Source organism: Impatiens glandulifera, chromosome 3 (genome assembly GCF_907164915.1).
Source record: "Impatiens glandulifera chromosome 3, dImpGla2.1, whole genome shotgun sequence".
Classification (NCBI taxonomy): Eukaryota; Viridiplantae; Streptophyta; class Magnoliopsida; order Ericales; family Balsaminaceae; genus Impatiens; species Impatiens glandulifera.
Window position 1 is genome coordinate 60,343,009 of NC_061864.1, and position 26,696 is coordinate 60,369,704.

Here is a 26,696-nt window from a genome sequence, read left to right on the forward strand (position 1 = left end):
TATATATATATATATATATATATATATAACAAATAAACTATTATTAATAAGTATAATCAAACTAACTAGCTAGTAAATTTTTGAGATCGAATAACTTGTTGTTGAGATTGAAATATAGGCCCCGTCTTAAATTAGGTTTTTTTTTGCGGCTAAATTGAATAAAAAAAAACTATATGAAATATAGATAAATTTATTTGGGTAGAATGAGTTTTGGGACATTTAAGTCTTCACTGTTGTCAAAAATTACGGAACGTGCCACTGGGTAATAGAGTTTAATAATTTAAAATTTTTTGTAAGAGTAAAATAGTATTTTAAATAGAGAAATAAAGTATTTGAAAAGATTAAAATAATGGAGAGGAGGAGCGATAAAAAATCAAATTAATCCAAAAAAAAACTAAATAGGACAGGTCATAGTCACTTCTTTTCGTTTGTAAAAAATTGAAAACAAGCAAAATCCAATCATCTTAGGCTACCAACTTTCCATCATAACAAGTTTTGATATTCTAACCAATAACTACCTTAATTTGGAAATGTAATCTTATCCCTAATTGATGAGAATTAGTAGGAATATCTATAATTATTAAGATTATCACATTCTTAATTTAAGGAGATAATACATGTATGTATAGGAATATATATCAAACACACCTATATATATATATATATATATATATATATATATATATATATATATATATATATATATATATATATATATATATATATATATACTTTCCTATTTAGAAAGAATGAACTTTTGATAACCATAATTAAATTAAAATTTTAATGACATATAAGCTTAAGATAAGATATAGGACAAATAATATTGAGGATACCCCAATACCAAAGAAGAAGAAGAGACAGCTTAGCAAATGAAAAAACAAAGCAAAAGAACCGGCCATGGGCTTAGTTTGATATGGGTAATTTAACATCTCACTAAGCTTACAAATTCTTCCATAAATTATTTAAAATACCAATTAAAAATATATTATCAAATTCGATTCTCATTAAGAATTTTGAAATGAATGTTTTTCTTTTTGAATTTTTTTAATACTTTAGTAGATAAAGAAAAAAATGAATGTAACATATAATATAAAAAAAAAAATGGAATAAACAAAAGTTGGAAACAGTTTTCATGCATCTAAGCTTAAGAATCATCATTTTTAAAAGTATTCATAATTCATTTCATTAGAAATAACAAATTATAAATAAACAACTATATTCATGCTAATACATTTTCAAATTTTAAAAGTGAAATAACGACCTTATGGATTATTTATCTTTAAGATTAAATTTTCTAATTTTCGTACAAATCTCTTTGTAGTATCTCATTTTGATACAAAATACATTTTTTTTTGGACACGACAAGAACATGAGCTTGAAATGAACATTTGTATTATTTAAAAAAATAGAAATGATATATACAACATTTTTATATCGTACCTACTTTATTTGAAAAAAAGAAAAAATATTTTTTCTCTTGTATTTTTTTCAATATATATTTTCTCTTTATTGTCAAATTATGTAGGTACGGTATAAAAGTGTTTTATATAATTTCTCTTAAAAAAAATGGTTATATTTGTACTCATAAATATATATTATTTAACTTTAATTTAATCTAATTATTATAAGTGATAAAATATTGTGTTATTAGGGTCTATTATAAAAAATAAAAAAACATAAAAATAAAAAGACTAGAATAAAAAATAAAAATAAAAAATTGTTCTTAAAATATGAAATATGCAATTTGATTCAAATTAAATAATCCAATCTCATCAAACAATATTATTTTCTAATAAATTGATTATTTCCTAATAAACAAGCATCCCCCATTCCCTTCTTATGTATGTAGCTTGTGATTCCTCATTCAACATCAATTACCCATTTTCAAAAAATCCAATCTTTCATTGATTCATAAAAAAAAATCCTCATCATGAAAATGATCATAATCATCCTCCATTTCCTAATTCTATCCCCCACAATCATCTCCGATTCAAATTCCGACCAAATAAACGCCCTTCTCAACTTCAAATCCTCTCTATCAAACGCCGCCGCCGCCGCCTTAACCACTTGGAACAAAAACACCATCAATCTTTGCAACGGTAACATCTCAAATTGGAAAGGCATCCGTTGCGTAAACGGAGCTCTTGTCGGTTTAAAACTCGAGAACATGAATCTCGAGGGTAAAATCGACATGGACTCGCTATCAAAGCTAAAAGGATTGAAAACTTTGAGTTTTATCAATAACAATTTCAATGGGTCAATTCCTCCGGTGGCTAGAATTGAAGGCATTCGTGGTGTTTTCTTGTCTTATAATGAATTTTCCGGCGAGATTTCCGATGAGACTTTTTATGGGATGAATTCTTTAAGGAGAGTTTATTTGGATCATAATCGGTTTTGGGGGAAGATACCGAATTCATTAGTGGAGTTAAAGAAAGTGGTGGAGATTAGAGTTGATGATAATCAATTTGATGGGAAAATTCCGGATTTTATGGCTAAGGAAATTTCATTGAGATTTCAAAATAATAGATTTGAAGGTTCGATTCCTAAGAGTATGAAAGATATGGATCCAAACTTTTTTTCGGGTAAGTCTACTAAACATTCTCAAAAGATTTATGTTTTTCCGATTTTTTTCAAATGATTTATAGTGTTCACTAGAAAAAAATATGAAGTTTTTAATAGGAATAGATAACTTATGTGTAAGAATGGTTTCTAAAATAACAAAGATATTTTTCGAATTTCACTTAACTAAAACACTTTAAATTTAAGCTGAAATGTATTCGATGACGGTAAATTTCTTTTAGTCTTAAAAATACTTTTAAAAAATTACAATTTTATCTTAAGAATATTGTTATTTGTATTTTGAGAATTAAACTAGTCTTTTAAGACAAGTTTATCAATTTATGATGATACTAATATTTATAGTTCATGTTTATATAAAATCAGAATTATATTAATATTTAATTTATTAGATTATAAATTATTTAGTTAATATATTTTTTTAAATGATAAAAACAGTTACTACGATGAGAATAGATTAATTAAACAATAATTGTTTTTTATTGATAAAAAAAATTGCTTTTAAAAATTATATTTTAAATTTGTTAATAATACTATTTAGAGTACAATACCAAGAATGATTTTAATCGAAAATTTTATTTTTTTTTGTTATAAAATGAATAAAATATTCCTAATATTTAATATTTTAAAATATGATATAAATAAAATAAGAGTCTTTTATTAATTATAATAAAATATATTTTTGATAAAAAAAAAATAAAGTTATTGATAATAGAATAGTAGTTTACTTATTCCTAGATAAATTTAACCAATTAAAAGCTTCAAGCATTTTAACATATAATTTATTTTGAAGTATTTTTTTAAAATTATATTTTGAAGAATTTAATAAATTATAACGCATTTTTATTATTTATTTCTTTTTTAAGAGGATACAAGGATTTCATTAATAATCTTAACCGATCAAAAAGAAATATTCTAGATAACTTTTATAATTATTATTGATATATTTAATAAATGAAAATATATACAATATTATTTTGTTTTCTTTACAGCTCACTTACTATCTTTATAATATAAATATTCTTTCTTTAAACTTAACATTAACAAAGATTTCTTAGTAGTAGAACGCACGTTGTCATATATATATTTTATTTATTATTAAATTCCAACATTCCTCATTTATAATTAAATTTTGTTTTAATGTTGAATTAGGGTTTTAAGAATAAAACAAGTGTTAACCACTATTTTATATTTAAAATTGATTAAGTTTAAAATATACTAATGTTGAGATGTGGGGGATAATTATTTTGATAAATATAATCAAAACTATTAAGGCGAATAACATTTGTTTAGTTATGTTTTAACTAATATTTTATTACATTTTTGTTTTAAATATGAAAGTAATGTTGTTCATGAATTATATACTACTATATTTGTTTAGCAACCTAACTATCTTTTTTGAGTTGAGAATCTTTGTCTTTAATTATTGTTTACCCTTTGGCATATTAAAAAAGTTTATTTTTAAGTCATTTATTATTATTTGCTAGTATATATAATAGACTTCACTAATTGGCCCGTTATTATATAATCAATAAATGTTTACTCTTAATTTTATTTTATTTGATTGAATTAATTAATATGATTTTAGTTAAAAACATATAATATATAACTTTGTATATAGTCAATTATTCAAAAATATTGATAAAAACAAACCATATATATAAGATGTATCAAATTGGATTATCGATTTTTTTTTTCTTCGTTACCATGGTTATTTTGATTAAACATCTTATTATTGTCATGATTTTCTTAGTGTTAAATTAATTCAAGACTCTTATCACTTAAAATAGCATCACACCTTTTATTTTTTGTAATTACTGCATATTATAATTATCTATTTGAATTGAAATTATAATTTCTAATGTCAACTCAAATATATTCTTTTTGGTGTATATGTTGGAATGAGTAATGACTATTTTGAGAAACATTAATATGATTATGTGATTAGTGATGTGGTTATTTTGAATACATCTTAAAAAACCTTTTGTATTAACATTAACTATTTCTTATAATATTGTTTCTAAACAGGAAACCCGAATCTATGTGGTAAACCTCTACAAAACCAATGCAAGAAGAAACCAATTTCCAAATTACTCCTAATAGTCATTCTCATCATAGTAGCCGTAATCATTACAATCGCCTTAATCGCGGCCTTCCTTATCTTTCGCAAGCGAAGATCTAAGGTGGCCGAGGGCGAAGTGGGAAACGAAGAGAATAGTGTAGAAGTGAAAGGTTGTAACAAGTGGATTAGTCGTCGTCGTGGATTGGTTCATCATGACCATAGCCAAGAGACATATGAGAAAGGTGATCATCATGGTAAGCTCTACTTTGTGAGGAACGAGACTCGAGAGGAAGATGTGTTTGATTTAGGGGAGTTGTTGTCGGCCTCAGCCGAGATTCTTGGAAGTGGGAGCTTCGGGTCATCATACAAAGCGACATTGTTCAATGGGCGAACCGTGGTGGTGAAGAGATTTAAGCAAATGGGAAATTGTAGGAAGGAAGAGTTTCATCAATACATGAAGAAGTTGGGGAGGCTCTCACATCCTAATTTGCTTCCTCTCATAGCTTTTTACTATAGGAAAGAAGAGAAACTCCTCATTTCTATGTTTGCTGAGAATGGAAGCTTGGCTAGCCATCTCCATGGTAAGTTTCCTTCTCCCATCTTTCATTTTTTATGTGATGCATCATAAATCATAATAAATTTGGTTTAGATAATTGGTTGCTTTTAAACATGATGATGGGGCTGATTCGAACGGGGATTGCATTTACTATCCTTTGTCCGTTATATTTTAGAATCTTTTTTTTGGGTTTAGAGTAAGATGCATTTAAACATTACAAAGGAGAAGAAAAAAAACAAAACAATAAATAAGGAAACAATCTAAGAGTTTTAAATAAGATCGAAAAATTATTACCCCGTACTAGCCCTTTTTTCATATTGAAACGAGCGCGTGTAACGTAAATTCTTTGAGACGATTGTACTCATCTCTTTTATTTTATTTTTAGATCTTCTATTAGCATATGGGTATATTTATTATTTTACTTTTGTTAGTATGATAAAAAAAACTAAACTTTATGCATGCATGAAAAAACATGAAGGTTATAGAGATAGGCAAGCAGGACTTGATTGGCCAACCCGTTTGAAAATCATAAAAGGAGTAGCAAGAGGTCTTTTCCACCTCCACAAAGAGTTTCCAAACCAAACACTCCCTCACGGCCACCTCAAGTCATCAAACGTCCTTCTCAACTTCAAGTTCGAGCCCATCCTATCCGACTACGCCCTCGATCCGGTGATCAACAAGGATCACGCCCAACAATTCACGGTTGCCTACAAATCCCCAGAGTCGGCTAGCCATGGCCCTAGTCGCAAGACAGATGTATGGAGCCTAGGGATTCTCATCCTGGAGGTGTTAACGGGGAGATTCCCCGCCAACTACCTCAAACAGGGACGAGGTGTCCACGCTGACCTGGCAGCGTGGGTGGACGAAGTGGTTAAGGAAGAGTGGACCGGGGAAGTGTTCGAGTCGGGTATGAAGGGAACGAAAGATGGAGAGGTTGAGATGTTGAGGCTATTGAAGATTGGGATGTGTTGTTGTGAATGGGATGTGGAGAAGAGATGGGAATTAGGGTTTGCTTTGGAGAAGATTGAAGAGGTTAAGGAAAAAGATACAAGTGATCATGAGTTTGATTCTTCTAATTATGGAAGTGAAGGTGATTCTTACTCTTCTAGTTATATTTACAATAATATGACTCATAAGGAAGATGAATCTACAAAAGTGATGGTTTTCAATTATTAGATGACATTTCAGGGGATACTCATTTTATTTTGTTACCCATTTTGATGTGGCAATTGATATTGCTTTTCAAACATATTGTGATTTTGAACTTAAGTTGTTTACTCTTTATTCAATTTTTCATTTATTAATTTGTCGGTTATTTGATCCAACAAATCAAAATTTCAATTCGGTTTCTATGTTTTCCTTTGAGTAAACTAATAAATAAGTCAATTTTATAAAGAGTTTACATAAGAGCTTATTTATGAGTTTGTCTAATATGAAAGTGTGACTATTTATTAATTTCATATGAATGAGAATTCGGCAAAATGTCAACACAAAATTACCAGTAATTCTTTGGTCATTTGTTGCAATAAGTTTAAAATAAGTAGTAGTAATAATAATAATAATACTGCTAGATAAATAATAAATCTGTAATCTTTCAGCTTAGACGATTGTTTGGTATGGAGTTCCGACGAATTCTAAGGTATCCGAATTTACCAGAACCCGGTGACGAGCCCTCGAATATGAACGGCAAGTACCCCGTCGCAGCTTTGTATCTTTGTTGTATCTACAATTTGTATATTTGCATAATAATAAAACATATGTTATTACCAGAAACTGTTTTTGCTTTTTACTGAAAACAGATAAGTTAAAATTTTACCTCGATAATATCTTCGCTGCTCTTCAGACAATTCCGGCCAATCACACATACTGTTCCCCCTGATCCTCCTCCGGTTATTTTTGCTCCATATAAAGTTCCATCGTCGCCAATAGGTCTTGTTTGGTGCTGCAATTCCTGAACCAGCTGGACAAGGCGGTCTGTTCCATCTGATCCTAGCCCACAATCACCATAACTGTAGTGACACTGCCAAACAAGCAACACAAAATTCATATTTTCTTATAATTATTAAAGTTTGTATGAATAATGTTGTAACGCACATTCAATACAAAGGCTAAAAAAGGAAAGAAATGAGAAATATGAGAAGAAAATTGATCTGAAAACATAGAATCGGAGTAGTGAGCCTATTTTTAGTTTAGTTCTCATTTCCATTATCAATCATTGTCATTGTTTAGTTTTCATATTCATCTACTTCTAATTTAATACCATGAGAAAAAGTATATATATATATTTCGTATGAATGTTGAGAAATGCCAACCTGATACAATAATTCTCCAAGTGTAGTGAGTTGTTCCTCTGAAGCAGCCGACGTTAAGAGAGCTTTGAAGGCCTATACATCAAAAGAGTTTCAAAATTCGGTTCTCTTGGAATAGAGGCTACAAAAAAAATGTGAAATAATTGTTCAAACCTTGACTCTAAAGTTCTCGTAAATTGGATGTTTAGTGGCTGCTTTAAGTCCATATGTACGTTTACCGTCGATGACAGTTACTGGATCATTGTGATCATCGTATTTCTCCATAAACATCTCACCCGTGACTGAATCTGGTAGAACCTTTGAGTAAATATTTTCATATCTACAAAATGATACGTTAGGTCAATTCATGGTTGATGGAAATAAAGTAGTTAATTAAAATAATGTCCAACAGCCTTTATACCTGTGAGGAGACAAGTTACACAAGTAATCTAATGATGCATCGGTTTCAAGCAGTTTAATACAACCCCCCTCTTCCAATTCATCGTTGTTTGCATTTTCACTTGATGTTAACTGTGATATCACCTTAGTCGCAAAAGATTTTATCATCTTTCGGCCCATAAAGGTTCCTATTCTTACTGAACCATAGTCTGCACCACCAACACTGTTAAAGAAACGCCAATCAAGTCCAAGATCAGTATTAACAGCGATGCCCCATTTGGAAATGCTTATTTTTGTTTTTGAATCTAGATCAGTTTTCCAGATACAAAAACAAAATAGATTTTTGAATTTGTCTCTAAATTAATGATAAGTGTTTTCAAATGCTATTTGCAATCATGCCATTTACTATATTCACAGTCATACCCCAACTATACCCTACTATTTACAAACCGTAACAGAAGAGTACTGTAATGGGCCTGATCTCATGGACCGGACATAGCAATTAGTAGAAGAATTATAGTTAATTACACATTGTTAGTTTTATTATAAGTATAGGAAGTTGCTAGGGTAAATGCATCAGATGTTATATGTTGAAAGACAAACTGTTTCTTCTCTCTAACTTAGACTATTCCATTTTCATCCATATTATTCTCTTACTCATCTCATTTCTCTTATAAACCCTAGATCTGTTACAAGTACTCAATTACCTGTGCCTTATTCCGGAATCAATGCCCCAGACTCGAACGTGATTGGGAATATCCACTAGCCCTACAATCTCAGCAGGCTGCAATTTATATCACAAGCATAATTTGAGATATAAATGGAAAACCAAACAAAGATTGTCGTGTCCATCCCAAAAAAATATACCTGGCATATCATAGCCATAAGCTTATTGGCCTCGCCACAAGCTGAAGTCATTTGATCCATTATGCCACAAGGAGCCCCAACAATATGATTCTCAACCTGTCAAAATCATTTTGAGCCACTAATGAAGAATGTAAATGATATGTCACAAAAACTACAAGTGAGGTTAAGACCTTTTGGCAGAGCAAGGCTATATCTCTTGGACAAATCTCCAGTCCTGCACAATATAGGACAATTTAGTGGATAAAACTTATGATGTATATTTTGCGTTTTCAAATGAGAACTGAGCATGTTCAGCATCTCGTTAAGAATTCTGTAAATCTATTTCATTATTAATACAAGGTTTAAATTTCTTTTCACAAAAAAATTAAGGAAAAAAAGGGACAATTTAGTGACCTTATCCTGAGACGAACTATTAGACTGAATATGCTAGAAGCAATGGAGTTCTTGAGATGTTCTAGAAGAAATAGACAACTTTTGGACTGAATCTGGAAGATGTTTTAGGCAAGATGGGTTATGCCTAGATCAACTAGGGAGTTTTATTGGATGAGGACTGTCAAACTCAAAAGGACTAGAGAATGATTATGATAGCTTTTTGGTGGACCACCTGGGTTAAAAGAAATCGAAGGAATGCCCTCAACAAGGATAGAATCAAAAGTATATTTGTTGCTTCTTTATCATCTTTTTAAAGGAATGATATGTAACGATGTTTAACAATGTTGTGGAAGTTTCTTTTCCTGATGTTGCCTTTGTATTAGTGGCATTGAGTGGCCTATCTGCGCTCTCAATTTTTACCCTTGCCAAAATATGGAGTTCATAAGGTTCCTCAGACATCAACTGCTAGATTAAGCCTATTTGGAAACTATCATTTTCTTTGTCACAACCTATTTGGAAACTATCATTGAGTGGCAATAGTGCAAGAAAGAAAAAATATTTGTTTCATATTCAGCCTATTTGGAAACTATCATTTTCTTTGTCACAATCACGGTCTCATTGGAGAATCGTCAAATTTAAAATTGAAAGTGAGTTTTATTTTTCCATTTGATACAAGATTTGTTTTAATCATGATCTATATTATAGTGAAATTTCTTTTGCTTGATTTGGTACATAAATTATTTGCTTGATGATGATCCAAAACATAGTGTAATTTTTCTATTTTATTTGGTATAGAGATTCTTTCCCGATCATGAACAGATTATATTTTGGATCATGATCAGATTATATTTTTGGATCATGATCATATTATTTTCTAGATCATTATGATCAAAGGATGATCAACATGAAAAACTTTGAAAACAAATGCCTACACGCCATGCGTTCCCAAGTGAGGAACTGTAGAAGTAAATATTGGAATTACCATGGGCAGCAGCAATGGCAGACATGCTTGCAACCTCCACAGAGGCAGAAGATGACACTCCTTTTCCTTCTGGAACAGCTGAAGAAACCTATATGTTTCATGAAGATAAATGAGCCTTTAAAACTAGTTGAAAAGAGATTCAATTAAGAACAATCTCAATATTATAGAATTGAATGTAACTATATAACTCCTGGTATCAGGCTAATGGAAATTGTAAGTAATTTGACAATAACAAAAGACCATCTAAAAAAATATTGCAAACGGATTGGAATCAGATAATATCTATCAAAATCTCAATCCTATAGGAAAATCACCAAAGTTATACTGAAAGTGATTTTCTTTTCGTTTGGTATATATTTTTGTGTGGATCATGATAGATTATAATGTATTTTTGTTGCTTCATTTGGTATAAAAATACTTTTTCCACGATGATCCAAATTATAGTATATCTTTTGCTTTATTTCGTATTTTTTTTCTGGATCTTACTCAGATCATGCTACAAATTATTTCTTAAATCATAGTGTTTGGAAAACATAACCAGTGTATAATTTTCCACATCATGATCAACAAGAAAAAATGGTGTACCAAAACAGCCCAATAAAGTGGTTGGTCTTTGGATATACCTTTATCAAAAACATTGAACAGATAGGAAAGTGAATGTACCAGTAAGTTTTCTCTGAAAAAAAAAATCAACAAAATAACATATGTACCAGTAAGCTGAGACTGTCCTCAAACCGAACCCCAAGCTCTGTCATTAAAACAAGAATCGTCCCAGCAACGTATGCAGCCCATCTTAAGAAGCAATTTATCAGTACATAAAATCACGAAACTGAAAGTTAGAGAAAGAAGAGGAGGGGGAGTAAACCCACTTCTGCGATGAATCTTGAGCAAAATATTGCCTTGCCTTCTTATAGGAGATTGGCTTCCCATCCTCCAGAAAGTCAGATAAGTCCATGTCGAATGTGGGACTGCGATTGCTCAATTCTGATCCATATGATACCTGCCATACATAAAACCAGATAAATATGTCAATGCAAGCCCTTCTTTCTCAACTCAACTCAACCCATTCTTTCTCTTCTATTATATTTATACTTAGATAGAAAACTTAAGAGATCAATAAGACATCAAAAATTGTAAAGACACATACAATTTGCAGCACAGGGGTTGGACCTAGTTCCTTGGCATCCTGCCGAGCCTGGGCATGCTTCCAGAGCCTATGTTTACTTGGATGGTTCCTTTGGAGAGCCACATGGCATGCCTCTCTAATTGGCATCTGAGAGATTTATAATAAGACGAATATATTAGCAAAAAACTAGAATATAACTACAAAGATGAGCACATAAGAACTTTGTAGAAAACTAAAGAAAAGTTATAATCCTAAGAATTTTCAAGTCTCATACTCCCACACCCCCACAAACATAAGTAAGCAAATTTTATGATCAAATTCGGTTTGCAACATAACATATTAGCAAAAAGCTAGAATTATAACTAGAAAGATGAGCATATAAGAAAATCGCGGACGACTGGAAACCAATTCTCCTCGTCATGTGGTGGACAATCTGGAAAGAAATAAATAGAAGAGTTTTCGAAGGAAAAAGTTATGGATACAAGCGTCTCAAAGGATTTAGGTTACACGTGTTCGCCTCAATCCGAAAAAGAGGGGCTTGTACGGGATGAGAATTTTTTTATCTTATTGGCATTTAAAATTCTTACGTTGTTTTCTTATTTATTGTTATGTTTTTTCTGAACTTTGTAGAAAACTACAAAAAATATTAGCAAGAAACCAGAATTATAACTAGAAAGATGAGCACATAAGAACTTTGTAGAAAATTAAAGAAAAATTATAATCCTAAGCATCTGAGAGATTTATAATAAAACGAATATATTAGCAAAAAGCTAGAATTATAACTACAAAGATGATCATATAAGAACTTTGTAGAAAACTAAAGAAAAATTATAATCCTAAAATTTACCACGTCTCATATTCCAACACCCCTCAAACACAAGTTAACAAATTTTATGACTGAATTCGGTTTGCAGCATAACATAAATTATTATATGCTTCAACAGTAACAATGATCTATTTTTCTACTCTGTAGTGTTTGTCTCAAATTCATTAAGGCTTCATCTCTAATTATACTTATGTCTCAAATGGTTTCTTCTCCAACAATTTCTCTCTTGCTCACTTCATCAATAGTTGTTGAGTTTCAATTTCGCATCAGCTCTTTGAATTCTAGGGTAGAGATGGGATTTTGTAGCCCTCCAAATAAAATTTGTCAAGAGATTCTATATTATGTAGAACTAAATTTGAAAATCAACTAAAGAAATAAGACCAAGTGAAAAACAACACTAAGAAAAACAAAAACTAATTACAGCATTGAAGCTCTCCACCGTTGGCTATAGAGGTCATTGATAAGGCAGCAAAAGACACCCTTTACTATGTAAACAAAAACTCTCGTACCATGTAAAAACTAAAGATAGAAAAATCATGTTACATGCAAGTTGATGAAGAAAATAACTGCACTTAATGGGCACCAAAAGATAGAAGAGGATCATATTTACAAAAAACATAAATAAAAAGTGTTTTCAAGTGGAGCCTTAGTTTCCACAAGGGAAAAGAGGGAGAAAGATAAAATTGAAACCTTCCTTAGAGTAAGAATAAAGAGAAAGAGAGAAGGATCTCAAAAAAATCTAACAAAAAGACAAGTAGAGAAGTCTTACTTGCAAGACAAGGCTTCCAGAATAGTCTGCAATTCCTCCCATGACATCAAGTCTTCCAGGTGCTCGTGCCACAATGATGTCATCCTAAATCGATTAACATTCACAATATCAATTAATAAACGGTTCTTGTTGAGAAATCTCAAAACCCTAGTTCTTATTAAGTTCAAACGAGAAAGACCTCCCAATTGAAGATGCCAGCAGCAGCCATGCGTTCCCTTATCCATAGCTTCTCAGAGTTCTTTTCAGCATCATGGACAACATCAAGTTCTGCCAAGTTCTTCAAAAAAGTAACTGTATCTGGAAGCCCTTGAAAATCTCCATGAAGAATTTCGAAATCTTCAGTGTAACTATGAAATGGTAAACAAAAGGCACATGAATTTGTTATCAATTAACTAAAACAAGGCAATTATAAGATTAAACCTACGTATGAAAAGAGAGAAACTCACGAGCCCGGAAGAAAGCTGTTATTTTTATTCTCACTCTCAGAATTTGGGGATCCAGTTCGAAGACCAAATTCACTTTCAGCATTTGAGTACCAGTCAGGTATGCTAAGATCTCGCCCGGGGACTCTCTGCAATTGAAACCCGAGAACTATAGCATCCCGCAATCTCCGTGCCCCACTAAGCTGCAAGAGAACTATTAGAATCAAATTGAGGGCCGATTTGATAAAACTGAAAAATAAGTGTTGAGTGTTGATACTGAGAGTGTTGATCCAGTGAACATTGGACATACAAGCAACAATAAAATGGAATACCAAAACCAAGTAACATGGCAAACCTTGTTTGTAGAATACTTCTTCCCAACAGCTGTATCTTGTAAAATGTGAGCAACTATCTGATAATGTAAGTTGTAGAACAAAACCAGTAAGCAAGATAGATATGGAGAAAATTATTATCAAGGTTAGGCTAATAAGTTTATAAATGATGAGTTTGGCAAACAACATGAAAGTTGAAAAGGAATATGATACCTCGCCACCATTAATGCCTCCTTTATAACACGGTTTCAGACAAAGTGCACGTTCAAGATAAGCTTTCCACTGACCAGTTAGCAAGTCTCTTCTAATCATCTCAACTCCACTCTGATAAGACTGATTTGACAGAAAGTATGCAGCTTCATGATAATAGAACAATATAACATTGATAATCTTACAAATAGTAACAATAGGATTGTATCCATAAAATTGTACCTCCAGCATGTTTCGCAAAAACGGCTCCTCGTTGAAATAATCTCTACGTACAAAGACAAAGGGTAACTTAAACGCCAATGCTTCACTTACAGTGCCATATCCAATTTTTCCTGAAGATAGAAAAACAAATAAATGAAGGTTGATCTTTAATTGTGTGTTTTATCTTTTTCCCTCAATCTAATCACAAATTGGCTTACCAAGCATGCAGTCAGATGCAGCAATAAGATCAGGAGTGTAGGAATCTTTTGCCAGACCTCTGAAATTAGAGGGAAGATCATGATTGTCAGGAGCACCACACACCTGAATGGTTCATATCATGTATATTAACTTAAGAACCAAAAGAAAAATGACTACATAGAGCAATTGCCTTCCAAGAAAATCCAGAATCCAGAAGATATGTCCAATAACTTACCAAGCAAAGCCATCCAGAAGGTAAGTAATCCTCCTTCAACTTCCAACCAGCAGGCTGCAAAATATATTAGATGGTGTTATGATGTAGGTTGTAACGACTAAATCAACATGAGGTACACAAACAATAGAAAACCTCAAAATAAAGGAAAAACACAAAAAGATCAATCTCCAAACCAAGGTTCTCAAGTGAACTAAGGTCAACTTGAAGCTGAATTCCCCTTTCAAATGTATCACAAACATGTCCGGGCCTCTACTTTAAGAAATTAAATGGCCAAAATGTATTTTTCTACTAATTTCAAATAATTGTGAAATTAGAGATGGCATATGCACATGAAATAAATTGGAAAACTACAAACTGATGTAAAAAGAAAAGAAAGTAAAAAAAATTATAATTGGAGCATATAGATTGAAAGACCTGGTAAGAATGGATTCATTTGAATCAGCAACAGCTTATTGCATAAACTAATAAGTTGATGTTAGGTCATGAATTTATTTTCAAAACATTACAAAGAACAAGAAACCCTAATCAGTTTGCATGTAGGCCTTGGGGAAAAAGTTTGGAAGCAATTGTTAGCAATTTAGGCCTTGTTAGGTGTGGATTATTTTGTTTGATAATCCAACATCCCATCACCAATCCTTTCTTCCATCAAATCATCAACTAAAATACCAAAATATCATTGTTTCTTTTACAACATTTAAATATTAAATAATAAAAATAATTTAGTCATTTGACCCAAATAACCCTTTGTTTTATCAAAAAATATATTTTCAAAAAAATTAAAACAGATTATTTCGAAATAACCCCTGATCAAACAAATTAACACCCAATTCCCATTATAAATAATTCACCTTCTGTCATAAGCGTTCACCAACAAATTAGATGGTAAGCTCAAAATAACAATTATGCTTACCTGTCCACCAAAATTCAGAATAAGTAGCTTCACGTCCTCACTTATCCCTAGCTCTGCCCTCACCTGAAAAGTAGATGTTACTGCATAAGAAGACTGAACATCCATATTCATTGTAAAGTTTATAAAAGAAAGAGTAAACAAGGTTGACCTCTTTGCGTGATTTGTGCAACCTCCTTACAACTAAAGGCACATCTATTGCATCACGAAAAGCAGGCACTGCAATTCAAGATGGAAATTTATATTGACCATGAGAAACAATCTGATACCTACAAAGAAGCTATTTAAAAAAGGACATGCTGTGTCAACATACTTGGGCAGTATCCAGGAAGGCGGATGAGGAATTGACAGTGAGAATAATCCTCTGCGATCTGTACAAGCCATCAGATCAGATGTTGATACAAATCAAGTATTCCCATAATTATATGTTAGTAATATACGAGTGTAAGATTAATTATTAAGATATAACTAAAAATAAAATTGTAAGAGTTTCACATACACACCATGTCAGATAATCAATATTTTACATGTGCATTTCCTTTTTAAAACCACAATGTTCCCATGTTAAAACTCAAGAATAACCGAGCAAAAACAAGGCACCCAACATCAAAGGTTATGATGAAACCCAGAAACAACAAAACAAAAAAAGAAAACTATACATATTACTACTGGTAAACTGAAAAGTGCCCCAAATCAAAAGAACTGAAAAGGAAATACTTCCAACAATTCAATTGCAATACAAAACAAGCATTCCACCAAACTCATCATCTTCAAGAGGATTTTCATCCCAAACACACAAGAGCCAATTGGAGTAGTTGTTAGAAAAACTTACTTCACATGTGCATTTGGGTTTCAAATGAAATGACAAATCTAAATTTGATTTTAAAAAAATACTGTACAATGAATATTACTGTACAATGAATTAAATTTGGGTCAACATGAAGCAATAGAACACCAGAATAACACATGAAACTGAAAAAGGTCAAAGTCAAATGAAAAAGGAAATCCTCAGCACAAATACAAAGTAAGGCCACATGACAATAGTATTAAAAGAAATAGATATGTTCACCTGCCAAACAATCGATCTATGATGATAACCGGCGGCCATTACGTACTCTGCATATATGAAGTCCCAACTGTAGAAAGAAGAGGAAATAAGAACATGAATAAAATAGGCCAAGACCAGATTAATTTAACAAAAAGAAAAGGAAAAATAACCTAAAATTAGAATATGAGATCAAGCAAACATGAGATTTAGAAGGACATATGACCTAAAATTGGTGACACAAACAGCACGAATTCCAGCATCAGCTGCTGCACGGCATGCAACTGGCACAACATCTGAGACCTACTCCAAGGAGAATTAAATAACAGAAATATGAGTATTGAGTATATCTCAAATTGAAGAAAAATAAAATAGCATAAAGAACCCATAACTGGAAAATTATCAATTGAGACTGTAAATATTAATGGAACATGAATAACTAGTAACTGGGAATGAAAAGAAAAATGATAATCAATTGAGACTGTAAATATTAATGGAACATGAATAAAATAACAGAAACATGAGTATTGAGTATATCTCAAATTGAAGAAAAATAAAATAGCATAAAGAACCCATAACTGGAAAATTATCAATTGAGACTGTAAATATTAATGGAACATGAATAACTAGTAACTGGGAATGAAAAGAAAAATGATAACCAGACATCTAGGAAAGAGGACAACAAGACATTACCACCAAGTCAGCCTTGATGGAGTTCAACCACTCTACTTCAGTCGCCAAAATAGAATCGCGAGGTACCACAGCTGTTTCTGAGTACTGGTTCACCAAAAGAGAACTAATGAAAAAAGAATGCCAAACAAAGAACAAAAAAGAGAATATCACTCCAGAAAACTGAGTTAAAGGCCGACTTAAATCAATCAAAAGATCCGTATATATCCTGCATATAACAATTCATATAGTTTCAGCTTTAACAATACCTTCTCCAAAGAGGCAAGACGATCCACTGTCAAAGCATCCGCCTGAACAGCTCCACAATCCAGAACTAGCTGTATTCCATTAAACATAACTCTTATATAATGATCAGATACACGGTTAATATAAACAAATTAACAGACCTTGCGAAGAAATAGTTGAGAAGACTGAATTTCTGTAGTGAAGACGAAATCAGGTGCGCCAGTTACCACATGCACATCATGTCCGCCATCAATGAGATGACGAACCACCTAAAACAGAATAACATTTCAAATTTTCAACCCTAAGTCCGTTTAATTATGATACAGCAAAATTTTCCGAGTATCAGATTCAAATATAACCTAGTTAGAATACAAAATATAATTATAATCAGTCCTAATCATCAGAATCTACAATATTATATCATCGTCAATTAATCAAGAGTCAACTTCACTTAGAAGAGATGAATTTCCTATTTCCACGGAATGCAGACACAGATAGATAGAGAGATAGAGAGAAAGAGAGAGAGATAAACCTCAACAACACGCGTGGCATGGCCGAATCCATGACCGGTAACATAATAAGCAAAGACGAGATGCTTGTTTGAAGATGAGACCTGATTGCCTTCGTCTTCAATCATCATCACTCTCTGAGTTCAAATCTTCTCTCTACTATCAGTTTATCGCCGGCAGCAGTGAAAATCACGTCCTTCAATTCAACTCTGTTTTCTTCACTTCCTGATTATATACATTTATATATATATAATGTGAATCTTACCGGAAAAGTATGGGGGGAAACGGTTTTCTCGCCGGAATTTTGACGTTTCACAGTTCGTTCAAGGTCTGATTCTTCACGTCAACTTGATGGGATAATCTGTTTCTTTCTCTCTCTTCTTTATCTAAATAAGCAGGTAATCAATAGAATCTTTCCTAACAAGAACAAATTAATAAATTTTAAATTTATACTAAAATATAACAAATATTAACTTTAAATAACTTTTTTTTTTTTTTCGAATTTGGGAGGGATGACGTGTCAATATAATCTCATTGGTTAAAAGAAAAAAAATATATTTCTCCTCTATTATCAATACTCTATCTTTTAAAGTAACTTAATTTTTAACATTTTAACAAATATTATTTAAAGAGAAAATAACTCAACTAACTTAAATATTTGAAAAAAAAAATGATATAAATTATTTTAATTTGGATAAAATATCAAATATTTTAAATATTCCATAATAATTTAAACAACCATATAATTGGTGTCTTACGAGTTATTAAGGGTTCGTTTACGTAATAAGCTGTTGTTACAGTAACTTTGCGTAATTAACTCACACAAAAAATTATAATTAAACACACGTTTATGTTTAAACTCAAATTTCTCTCTATCTCTCTTCTTAGCGTTTAAGATTATAAATTTATAATCTCTGTGTTTTTCTCTCTCATCAAATTTAAATATTTTTTTAATCATTCTCTCTCATCTATTTCATTCACTTCTAATTATTTTATTCATTTCTTTCATCAATTTAATCTCCATCTAATCATTTTATTCATTCTCTTTCATTTATTCCATATATTTTTATATATTTATATAAAATTATTATAATAAAAAAACATACATTTAAATATATTTTTATTTATTATTTTTATTTATATATTTTTTATATCATATTTATATTAAATATATTTGAAATTATATATTTATAAAAATAATATATATTCATATCATTTATTTAAAAATATATTATTTTTTAATTTAAGTTATTTATTAATATTTAAAATAATATATTAACAAAAATTTATAAAAATAATATATTAATATAATTTATTTTCAAATATATAATATTTTTTAATTGAAATAATTTATTAATATATAATATTAATTATTAAATAATATATTATAAATATAAAAAAAATAAATAAGTTGGACGTATAAGCTGAATCAAACCTACCCAACCTACCCAAGCTTAACAATTAAATAAGCTAAGATCATATCAAACATATCTGGATAAGTTGGCGTCAGATAAGCTGGCGTCAATAAGCTGAATCAAACTATCCCTAAATAATTTTATCCAAAAATTAACTATTAAATCTTATATTTTTAGTTCATTAAATTTTTTTAATTCAATAAATAAAATACTAAATTATTTAATTCATTAAATAAAATACTAAATTATTTTATATTTAAATATTTTATTATTTTAGTAATATATACATAAAAAAAACTATTTTTTTATTAAAATGTTTTTTTTAATCCAATTTTTTAAAACAAAATAAGCAAGATCAAATTAGCTAAGAGCTTGTTTGTTTGATTTTGATTATTTTAATTTTTGTTTGAATTTTGTCAAAAAATATTGTATTATAAATAATTAAATTGTTTTAATTTTTAAATAATTTAATTATTAAAATATTTTTTATTTAAAAATTAAATTTAATAAAAATAAAGTAGGAGTATTTTAGTATTTTAATTAATGAAATTAGTGATTTGATAGTGTTATAATGATAATAATGTGATGATTAACATCTTGATTATTTTCTAGTGGGGTATGGAAATTGTGATGAATAGTTAAACTTTCAATTATCGTAATTGTCTGATGAGTATCATTATAATGTTATTATTATAATATTTTCGAAGTTTTGTTTTAGAAAGTAGACGAAGTAAGTTATAGTTTTTTATTATTTTTATGTTTTTGTGACTTTTTTATATAAAAACGATTTTATCATCTTTAATATATATGAACAATTTAATAATATATGTGATAGAGAAGTAATTTCTAAAAAAACTATCAAACAAGCTCTAAAAAAAGATAATCACAGAAAATTATTAAAGATTTCTCATCTATATATATATAATGATGCTTAATTTTTAAAGTGTCCGGATTGCCGGGTCGAGAGTTGTGGTTAATTTGGATACTTGGGTCGGATTGTGGGTTGACCCATTTTTAAATTTAAAACGGTTAAAAATAAAATTAAAAATGCTAGAGGTATGTTTCGAACTTGCAACCTAACAAAACAAATACAACTCTTTAACCAACTAGGCTAGAAAGACTTTATATTTTAAATTCAACACCAAATTTGATAAACGCGGGACGTTTTAATATTAATATAAGTTCAACTTTTTAACTAACTAATCTATATATATATAATGATGCTTAATTTTTAAAGTGTCCGGATTGCCGGGTCGAGAGCTGTGGTTAATTTGGATACTTGGGTCGGATTGTGGGTTGACCCATTTTTAAATTTAAAACGGTTAAAAATAAAATTAAAAATGTTAGAGGTATGTTTCGAACTTGCAACCTAACAAAACAAGTACAACTCTTTAACCAATTAGGCTACAAAGACTTTATATTTTAAATTCAACACCAAATTTGATAAACGCGGGACGTTTTTATATTAATATAAGTTCAACTTTTTAACTAACTAATCTATATATATATAATGATGCTTAATTTTTAAAGTGTCCGGATTGCCGGGTCGAGAGCTGTGGTTAATTTGGATACTTGGGTCGGATTGTGGGTTGACCCGTTTTTAAATTTAAAACGGTTAAAAATAAAATTAAAAATGTTAGAGGTATGTTTCGAACTTGCAACCTAACAAAACAAGTACAACTCTTTAACCGACTAGGCTACAAAGACTTTATATTTTAAATTCAACACCAAATTTGATAAACGCGGGACGTTTTAATATTAATATAAGTTCAACTTTTTAACTAACTAATCTATATATATATAATGATGCTTAATTTTTAAAGTGTCCGGATTGCCGGGTCGAGAGCTGTGGTTAATTTGGATAGTTGGGTCGGATTGTGGGTTGACCCGTTTTTAAATTTAAAACGGTTAAAAATAAAATTAAAAATGTTAGAGGTATGTTTCGAACTTGCAACCTAACAAAACAAGTACAACTCTTTAACCGACTAGGCTACAAAGACTTTATATTTTAAATTCAACACCAAATTTGATAAACGCGGGACGTTTTAATATTAATATAAGTTCAACTTTTTAACTAACTAATCTATATATATATAATGATGCTTAATTTTTAAAGTGTCCGGATTGCCGGGTCGAGAGCTGTGGTTAATTTGGATACTTGGGTCGGATTGTGGGTTGACCCGTTTTTAAATTTAAAACGGTTAAAAATAAAATTAAAAATGCTAGAGGTATGTTTCGAACTTGCAACCTAACAAAACAAGTACAACTCTTTAACCGACTAGGCTACAAAGACTTTATATTTTAAATTCAACACCAAATTTGATAAACGCGGGACGTTTTAATATTAATATAAGTTCAACTTTTTAACTAACTAATCTATATATATATATAATGATGCTTAATTTTTAAAGTGTCCGGATTTCCGGGTCGAGAGCTGTGGTTAATTTGGATACTTGGGTCGGATTGTGGGTTGACCCGTTTTTAAATTTAAAACGGTTAAAAATAAAATTAAAAATGCTAGAGGTATGTTTCGAACTTGCAACCTAACAAAACAAGTATAACTCTTTAACCAACTAGGCTACAAAGACTTTATATTTTAAATTCAACACCAAATTTGATAAACGCGGGACGTTTTAATATTAATATAAGTTCAACTTTTTAACTAACTAATCTATATATATATAATGATGCTTAATTTTTAAAGTGTCCGGATTGCCGGGTCGAGAGCTGTGGTTAATTTGGATACTTGGGTCGGATTGTGGGTTGACCCGTTTTTAAATTTAAAACGGTTAAAAATAAAATTAAAAATGTTAGAGGTATGTTTCGAACTTGCAACCTAACAAAACAAGTACAACTCTTTAACCAACTAGGCTACAAAGACTTTATATTTAAAGTGTCCGGATTGCCGGGTCGAGAGCTGTGGTTAATTTGGATATTTGGGTCGGATTGTGGGTTGACCCGTTTTTAAATTTAAAACGGTTAAAAATAAAATTAAAAATGCTAGAGGTATGTTTCGAACTTCCAACCTAACAAAACAAGTACAACTTTTTAACCAACTAAGCTACAAAGACTTTATATTTTAAATTTAACACCAAATTTGATAAACGCGGGACATTTTAATATTAATATAAGTTCAACTTTTTAACTAACTAATATATAATGATGTTGAGTAAATAGATACTTGGTTCGGATTGTGGGTTGACCCACCCATAAACTTAAAACGGTTAAAAATAAAATTAAAAATGTTATCTGTAATTTTTTTCACTATTTTTTATATTATTACTCGTGCAAATGCAGGGGATAAATGCTAGTTTCAATAGAGATATTAAAGATTTCTCTTTCAATAGAGATCTCCAAAATTTTCTCACTATGATGTGGATTACCTAAAACTTGTTTACTTGTTTAATTTGAGTTAAAAAACAAAATTCCTTTAAATATTTATTAGTGATTTGTTTTGATTATTTAGGTAAAATATTTTTAAAATAGTATAAAGAATAAACTAAAGATATTATAAAGTTTACGGAATAATGATTCAATCTAAATAATTTATTATAATTTTCTCAATAAAATAATACAAATACAAACCAAACCTAGCCAGAAATATCATCTCAACCGATAACGATCAATTAAAGAAATATAATCAATATTTATTTATTAAAAAATATATATTACCAAATTAATAATTTAAGGAGTTTCAATTTAGTTGGTAGATAAACATTAAATTTAAAAATTAATTTTAGTTGAAGTTAGCTATAAGAAATTAGTTAGCATATAATACAAAATAAAAGTCTATAAAATCAATATAATAATCAAGATATTAAACTAATAAATTGTAAGAAAAAATTATAAAATTAAAATTGTCAATATAAAAGATCTAATGAAGCAATTTGTTGATTGTCACTCAAAGAATGAACTCATTGAGTTCTTAAACGAGAAGTAGAATAAGACGAACTAACCAATGAAACAATATTGAAAGAGTTTTTACCAAATATTATGAGAGATCCTAAATAATAAAAGCTCGTACAACCCATAAGAAATTTTACGTAAAAGGATCTCCAAATAAAAGACCAAATCAAATATCTCATTATTGTAAATATGAAAAACAACTCAAGATAACAAGATCCGATAATATATTATCATTTATTACTAAAAATGAGACGAACACTGACTCGAGAAAACATCAGCAACATGATTTGAGGACATGAGCAACAAACAATCCACCGAAGATTTAGTGTTTATTCAAATCACAATTTTTTTTTTGTATAAAACTTCGATCCAGCTAAATAAAATAGCGCATCAAATAAAAACACAAACGAGACACCCTTGTGCTAACATATTTTTTTTTTATTAAAACTAAAAAAGAATTATTTTCTTTTTTCTAACTTGAAAACTTTTTTTCAACAAAAGAAAAGAGAAGGTTATGCAATATTAAATTTGTATTGTGTAATTAAGAATCTTTGCCTAGATAAAGTATCTTTGTTATCTCTCATTTTAAATTAACCCATTTTTAGTAGACATATTTTACATTAGTCAAACAATTTTATGGTTTAAGAAGATTATGTTAATGGTCACCACTATCAGAAAGATTTTAAAAATAAAAATAATATTTTTGTCAGAAATGGGGTTTGACAATTAAGAATCTTTGCCTACATAAAGGACCTTTGTTATCTCTAATTTTGAAATTAACCCACTTTTGGTAGACATATTTTAATTTGAAAATATTATACATTGGTCAAAGAATATCTAAATAGTCATTCAATAAGAATCAACAATCATAAACTTGGTAGGTTATGGTAACTAAAAAAACTTGTTTTAATGTTAGAAAAAAAAAGTTCTAGAGGACAAAACTCTTTCTTTTCTTTTTCAAGTTTACAATGTGCATTACTATTTCTTTTTAAAGATGATATTATCTATAACGATTATTTAAATTAATTATATTTCAATTCAGAAATAAGTATAACTTTTATGGTTTAAGAAGATTATGTTAATGGCCACTGCTATCTCAAAACAAATATGATACTCTCATATTGGAAAACATATTTTTTTCCAACATATTTTTTAAAAAAATAATTGTCAGAAGTGGGGTTTGAACCCACGCCCACGTTAGTGGACCAGAACTTGAGTCTGGCGCCTTGGACCACTCGGCCATCCTGACTTTTGTTAATTTTGTATTTTATATATAACAAGTAGCAGCATTAAAGGATAACATCTCTTCTACTTAATTGAACATTGGAAATGTTATCTATTTAATATTTATTTCATATAAATCTAAATTTTTATATAGTGAGAAACATAAATATAATCGAGACCAATATATGTATCAAATTACCTAGTATAGATTCATTTTTTAATCTCCTACTTTAAAACTTCATAATTTTTGTTAAAGACTCTCAACTCTTTAAGAATAATTTGTATATACCTAGTATTATATAAAAAAAAGAATAATAGAAAACTAGTTCTAAACAAACTATTATCAACATTAATTGGCAATAACTTGTAGGAAATTATCTTATACATATTAGTCTATGTAAGGCATATACTCCAAATCTTAACATATAAGTACAACACACTTGTTAAAGTGCTTCCCAACTGCAATCTCCCTCAAAGCATAAACCCTACAATCTTGAACATCAAAAATGAAATGTGTGGCAAATTAGAGGCCTAGTTCATCTAGAAAATGGAGGAAGATAGATATTGTCATCTGACATTTGCCTCGCTAATGCAATTAAATGGTAGAATGATAATTTAATGTAAGGTAGAGCCCCAAACTTAAAATGAAATAAGTGGGGGAGAATGTTGTTTTTTTTGTTACGTCGAGTAAGTAATTAACCCACCGGACCACTCTAACTTAGAGTTGAATTTACTATTTTGTTTTCAAATCAAATTTTAAATTATTTTGAATTCAAATTGTTTTTTATTTGATTTTCGAGTTAGGGTTTGAACTCGAAAACATAATTATTTTTATTATTTAATTATATATATAATTAAATATTTATATTTTTATTATATATTAAATTATGTAAGCCACTAGCTATCCCTAATATCTCACTCCAATTGTCCACTTTTAACTCTTAAGTCTTAACATATTTCTCCTTCTTCTTTTTCAAAACCACTTTAAGACTTTACTCCTGTATATTTATATTATATTGAATTGATATTTTAAAAAATATAAAAAAATTAAAATATATATATATATATGAAGTTACGTAATAATTTCAGTTCAGCTATCCTGAAAAGATAATCACATAAATTTATTTATTAAAGATTTCTCATTTTAATATCAATAGAGATCTCCAAAGTTTTCTCACTTGTTTGATGTGGACTACCTGAAACTTGTTTGATTTCAGTTTTTTAATAAAATATTTCCTTATGTGTAATAAGTGAATTGTTTTGATTATTTAGGTAAAATGTTTTTTAAAATAAATAAACTAAATATATTTGAGTTACTTTTGTGATAAAAAAATTATTATTTATAAAATATTGATTCAATCTAAATAATTTATTATACTTTTCTCAATAAAATAATACAAATTCCAACCAAACTTTTCCTTATAAGAAATATCATCTCAACAGATAAGAATAAGATAACGATAGATTAAAGATATGTAATCAATAATTATTTATTAGTAAAATGTATATTACCTAATTAATAATTTAAGGAGTTTTAATTTTAGTTTAGTAGATAAACATTAAATTTGTATTATACAATTAAGAAATTCAAATAATTTAATTATAAATTCAGTTAACATAAAAAAAAATCAACCAAAATTTATTATATGTATAATAGACTACACCATCACATAATTATCTATTTATATAAAACTAAACTATAACATTATTGAAACATGCTATAAATATATTTTTTTATGTTTTTTTTTCTCTATTACATTTTGTATGGCTTTGGGTTTGTCAGTTTACTATATTGATTTTTTTAATGGTACAAAAACTAAAAGAAGAAAAATTCAGAATCTATTGATTTACATATCTTAAATAATTAGATTAAAAGTTTTTTCATTTTTTTAATAAAAAGTTATTGATCTTTCATATAAAAGATCTTGACATTCAATAATGATTTGTATAAATTTGTAACTATTTTGGTCATATGTAAATTGTTCGGTTCACTTTGTGGGACATTTTTTTTGTCATTGTCTATCAACCTTGGTCAAAGATAATTTAATTATCGTTCAAAATATTTAGTATAAATTATTTTGACACCGTTTCATTTAGGAGTGTTCATCAATTCGGTTTTCGAATGATTCAAATTCTCAATTCAATTTCTTCGATTTTTGTAACCAATTCGAAACCGAACTGATCGAATTTGAATCAAAGATAAATCTCAGAATCACTATACTATACCAGCAAATCAAAGACAAGCTTAATAATTCGAATCATTAATATTTGGAAAGAGACATGAATAAGCCCATGCAAAGGCAGATTATCCATTCTAAATAAAAGGTTTATTGAAGCACAAATATTCAAT

The 26,696-nt window shown here is 29.3% G+C and overlaps 2 protein-coding genes and 1 non-coding gene across 3 annotated transcripts; 1 reads left to right on the forward strand and 2 right to left on the reverse strand.

Moving 5' to 3' along the window:
• Window positions 1–1,939: 1,939 nt before the first annotated feature.
• Window positions 1,940–6,374, forward strand: LOC124930546 (probable LRR receptor-like serine/threonine-protein kinase At4g31250). Its single transcript, XM_047470880.1, has 3 exons — window positions 1,940–2,585; window positions 4,609–5,223; window positions 5,677–6,374. The coding sequence occupies exons 1-3, from the start codon at window positions 1,940–1,942 to the stop codon at window positions 6,372–6,374; spliced, it is 1,959 nt and encodes a 652-aa protein (XP_047326836.1).
• A 255-nt stretch (window positions 6,375–6,629) lies between these two features.
• LOC124929576 (L-arabinokinase) lies at window positions 6,630–18,169 on the reverse strand. The gene is made up of 29 exons (XM_047469978.1): window positions 17,825–18,169; window positions 17,454–17,561; window positions 17,316–17,384; window positions 17,071–17,154; window positions 16,604–16,680; window positions 16,402–16,468; window positions 15,646–15,703; window positions 15,484–15,551; window positions 15,336–15,398; window positions 14,426–14,479; window positions 14,211–14,313; window positions 14,014–14,123; window positions 13,795–13,914; window positions 13,605–13,661; window positions 13,274–13,452; window positions 13,006–13,174; window positions 12,828–12,911; window positions 11,254–11,379; window positions 10,976–11,106; window positions 10,817–10,898; window positions 10,107–10,194; window positions 8,923–8,966; window positions 8,753–8,848; window positions 8,593–8,669; window positions 7,908–8,108; window positions 7,661–7,826; window positions 7,511–7,582; window positions 7,015–7,218; window positions 6,630–6,921 (listed from the first exon to the last, which is right to left on the reverse strand). The coding sequence occupies exons 1-29, from the start codon at window positions 17,930–17,932 to the stop codon at window positions 6,793–6,795; spliced, it is 2,994 nt and encodes a 997-aa protein (XP_047325934.1). The 5' UTR covers window positions 17,933–18,169; the 3' UTR covers window positions 6,630–6,792.
• Window positions 18,170–24,287: 6,118 nt separating this feature from the next.
• Window positions 24,288–24,371, reverse strand: TRNAL-CAA. Its single transcript has one exon. It is a non-coding gene; the product is annotated as a tRNA-Leu (tRNA).
• Between the last annotated feature and the right edge of the window lie 2,325 nt (window positions 24,372–26,696).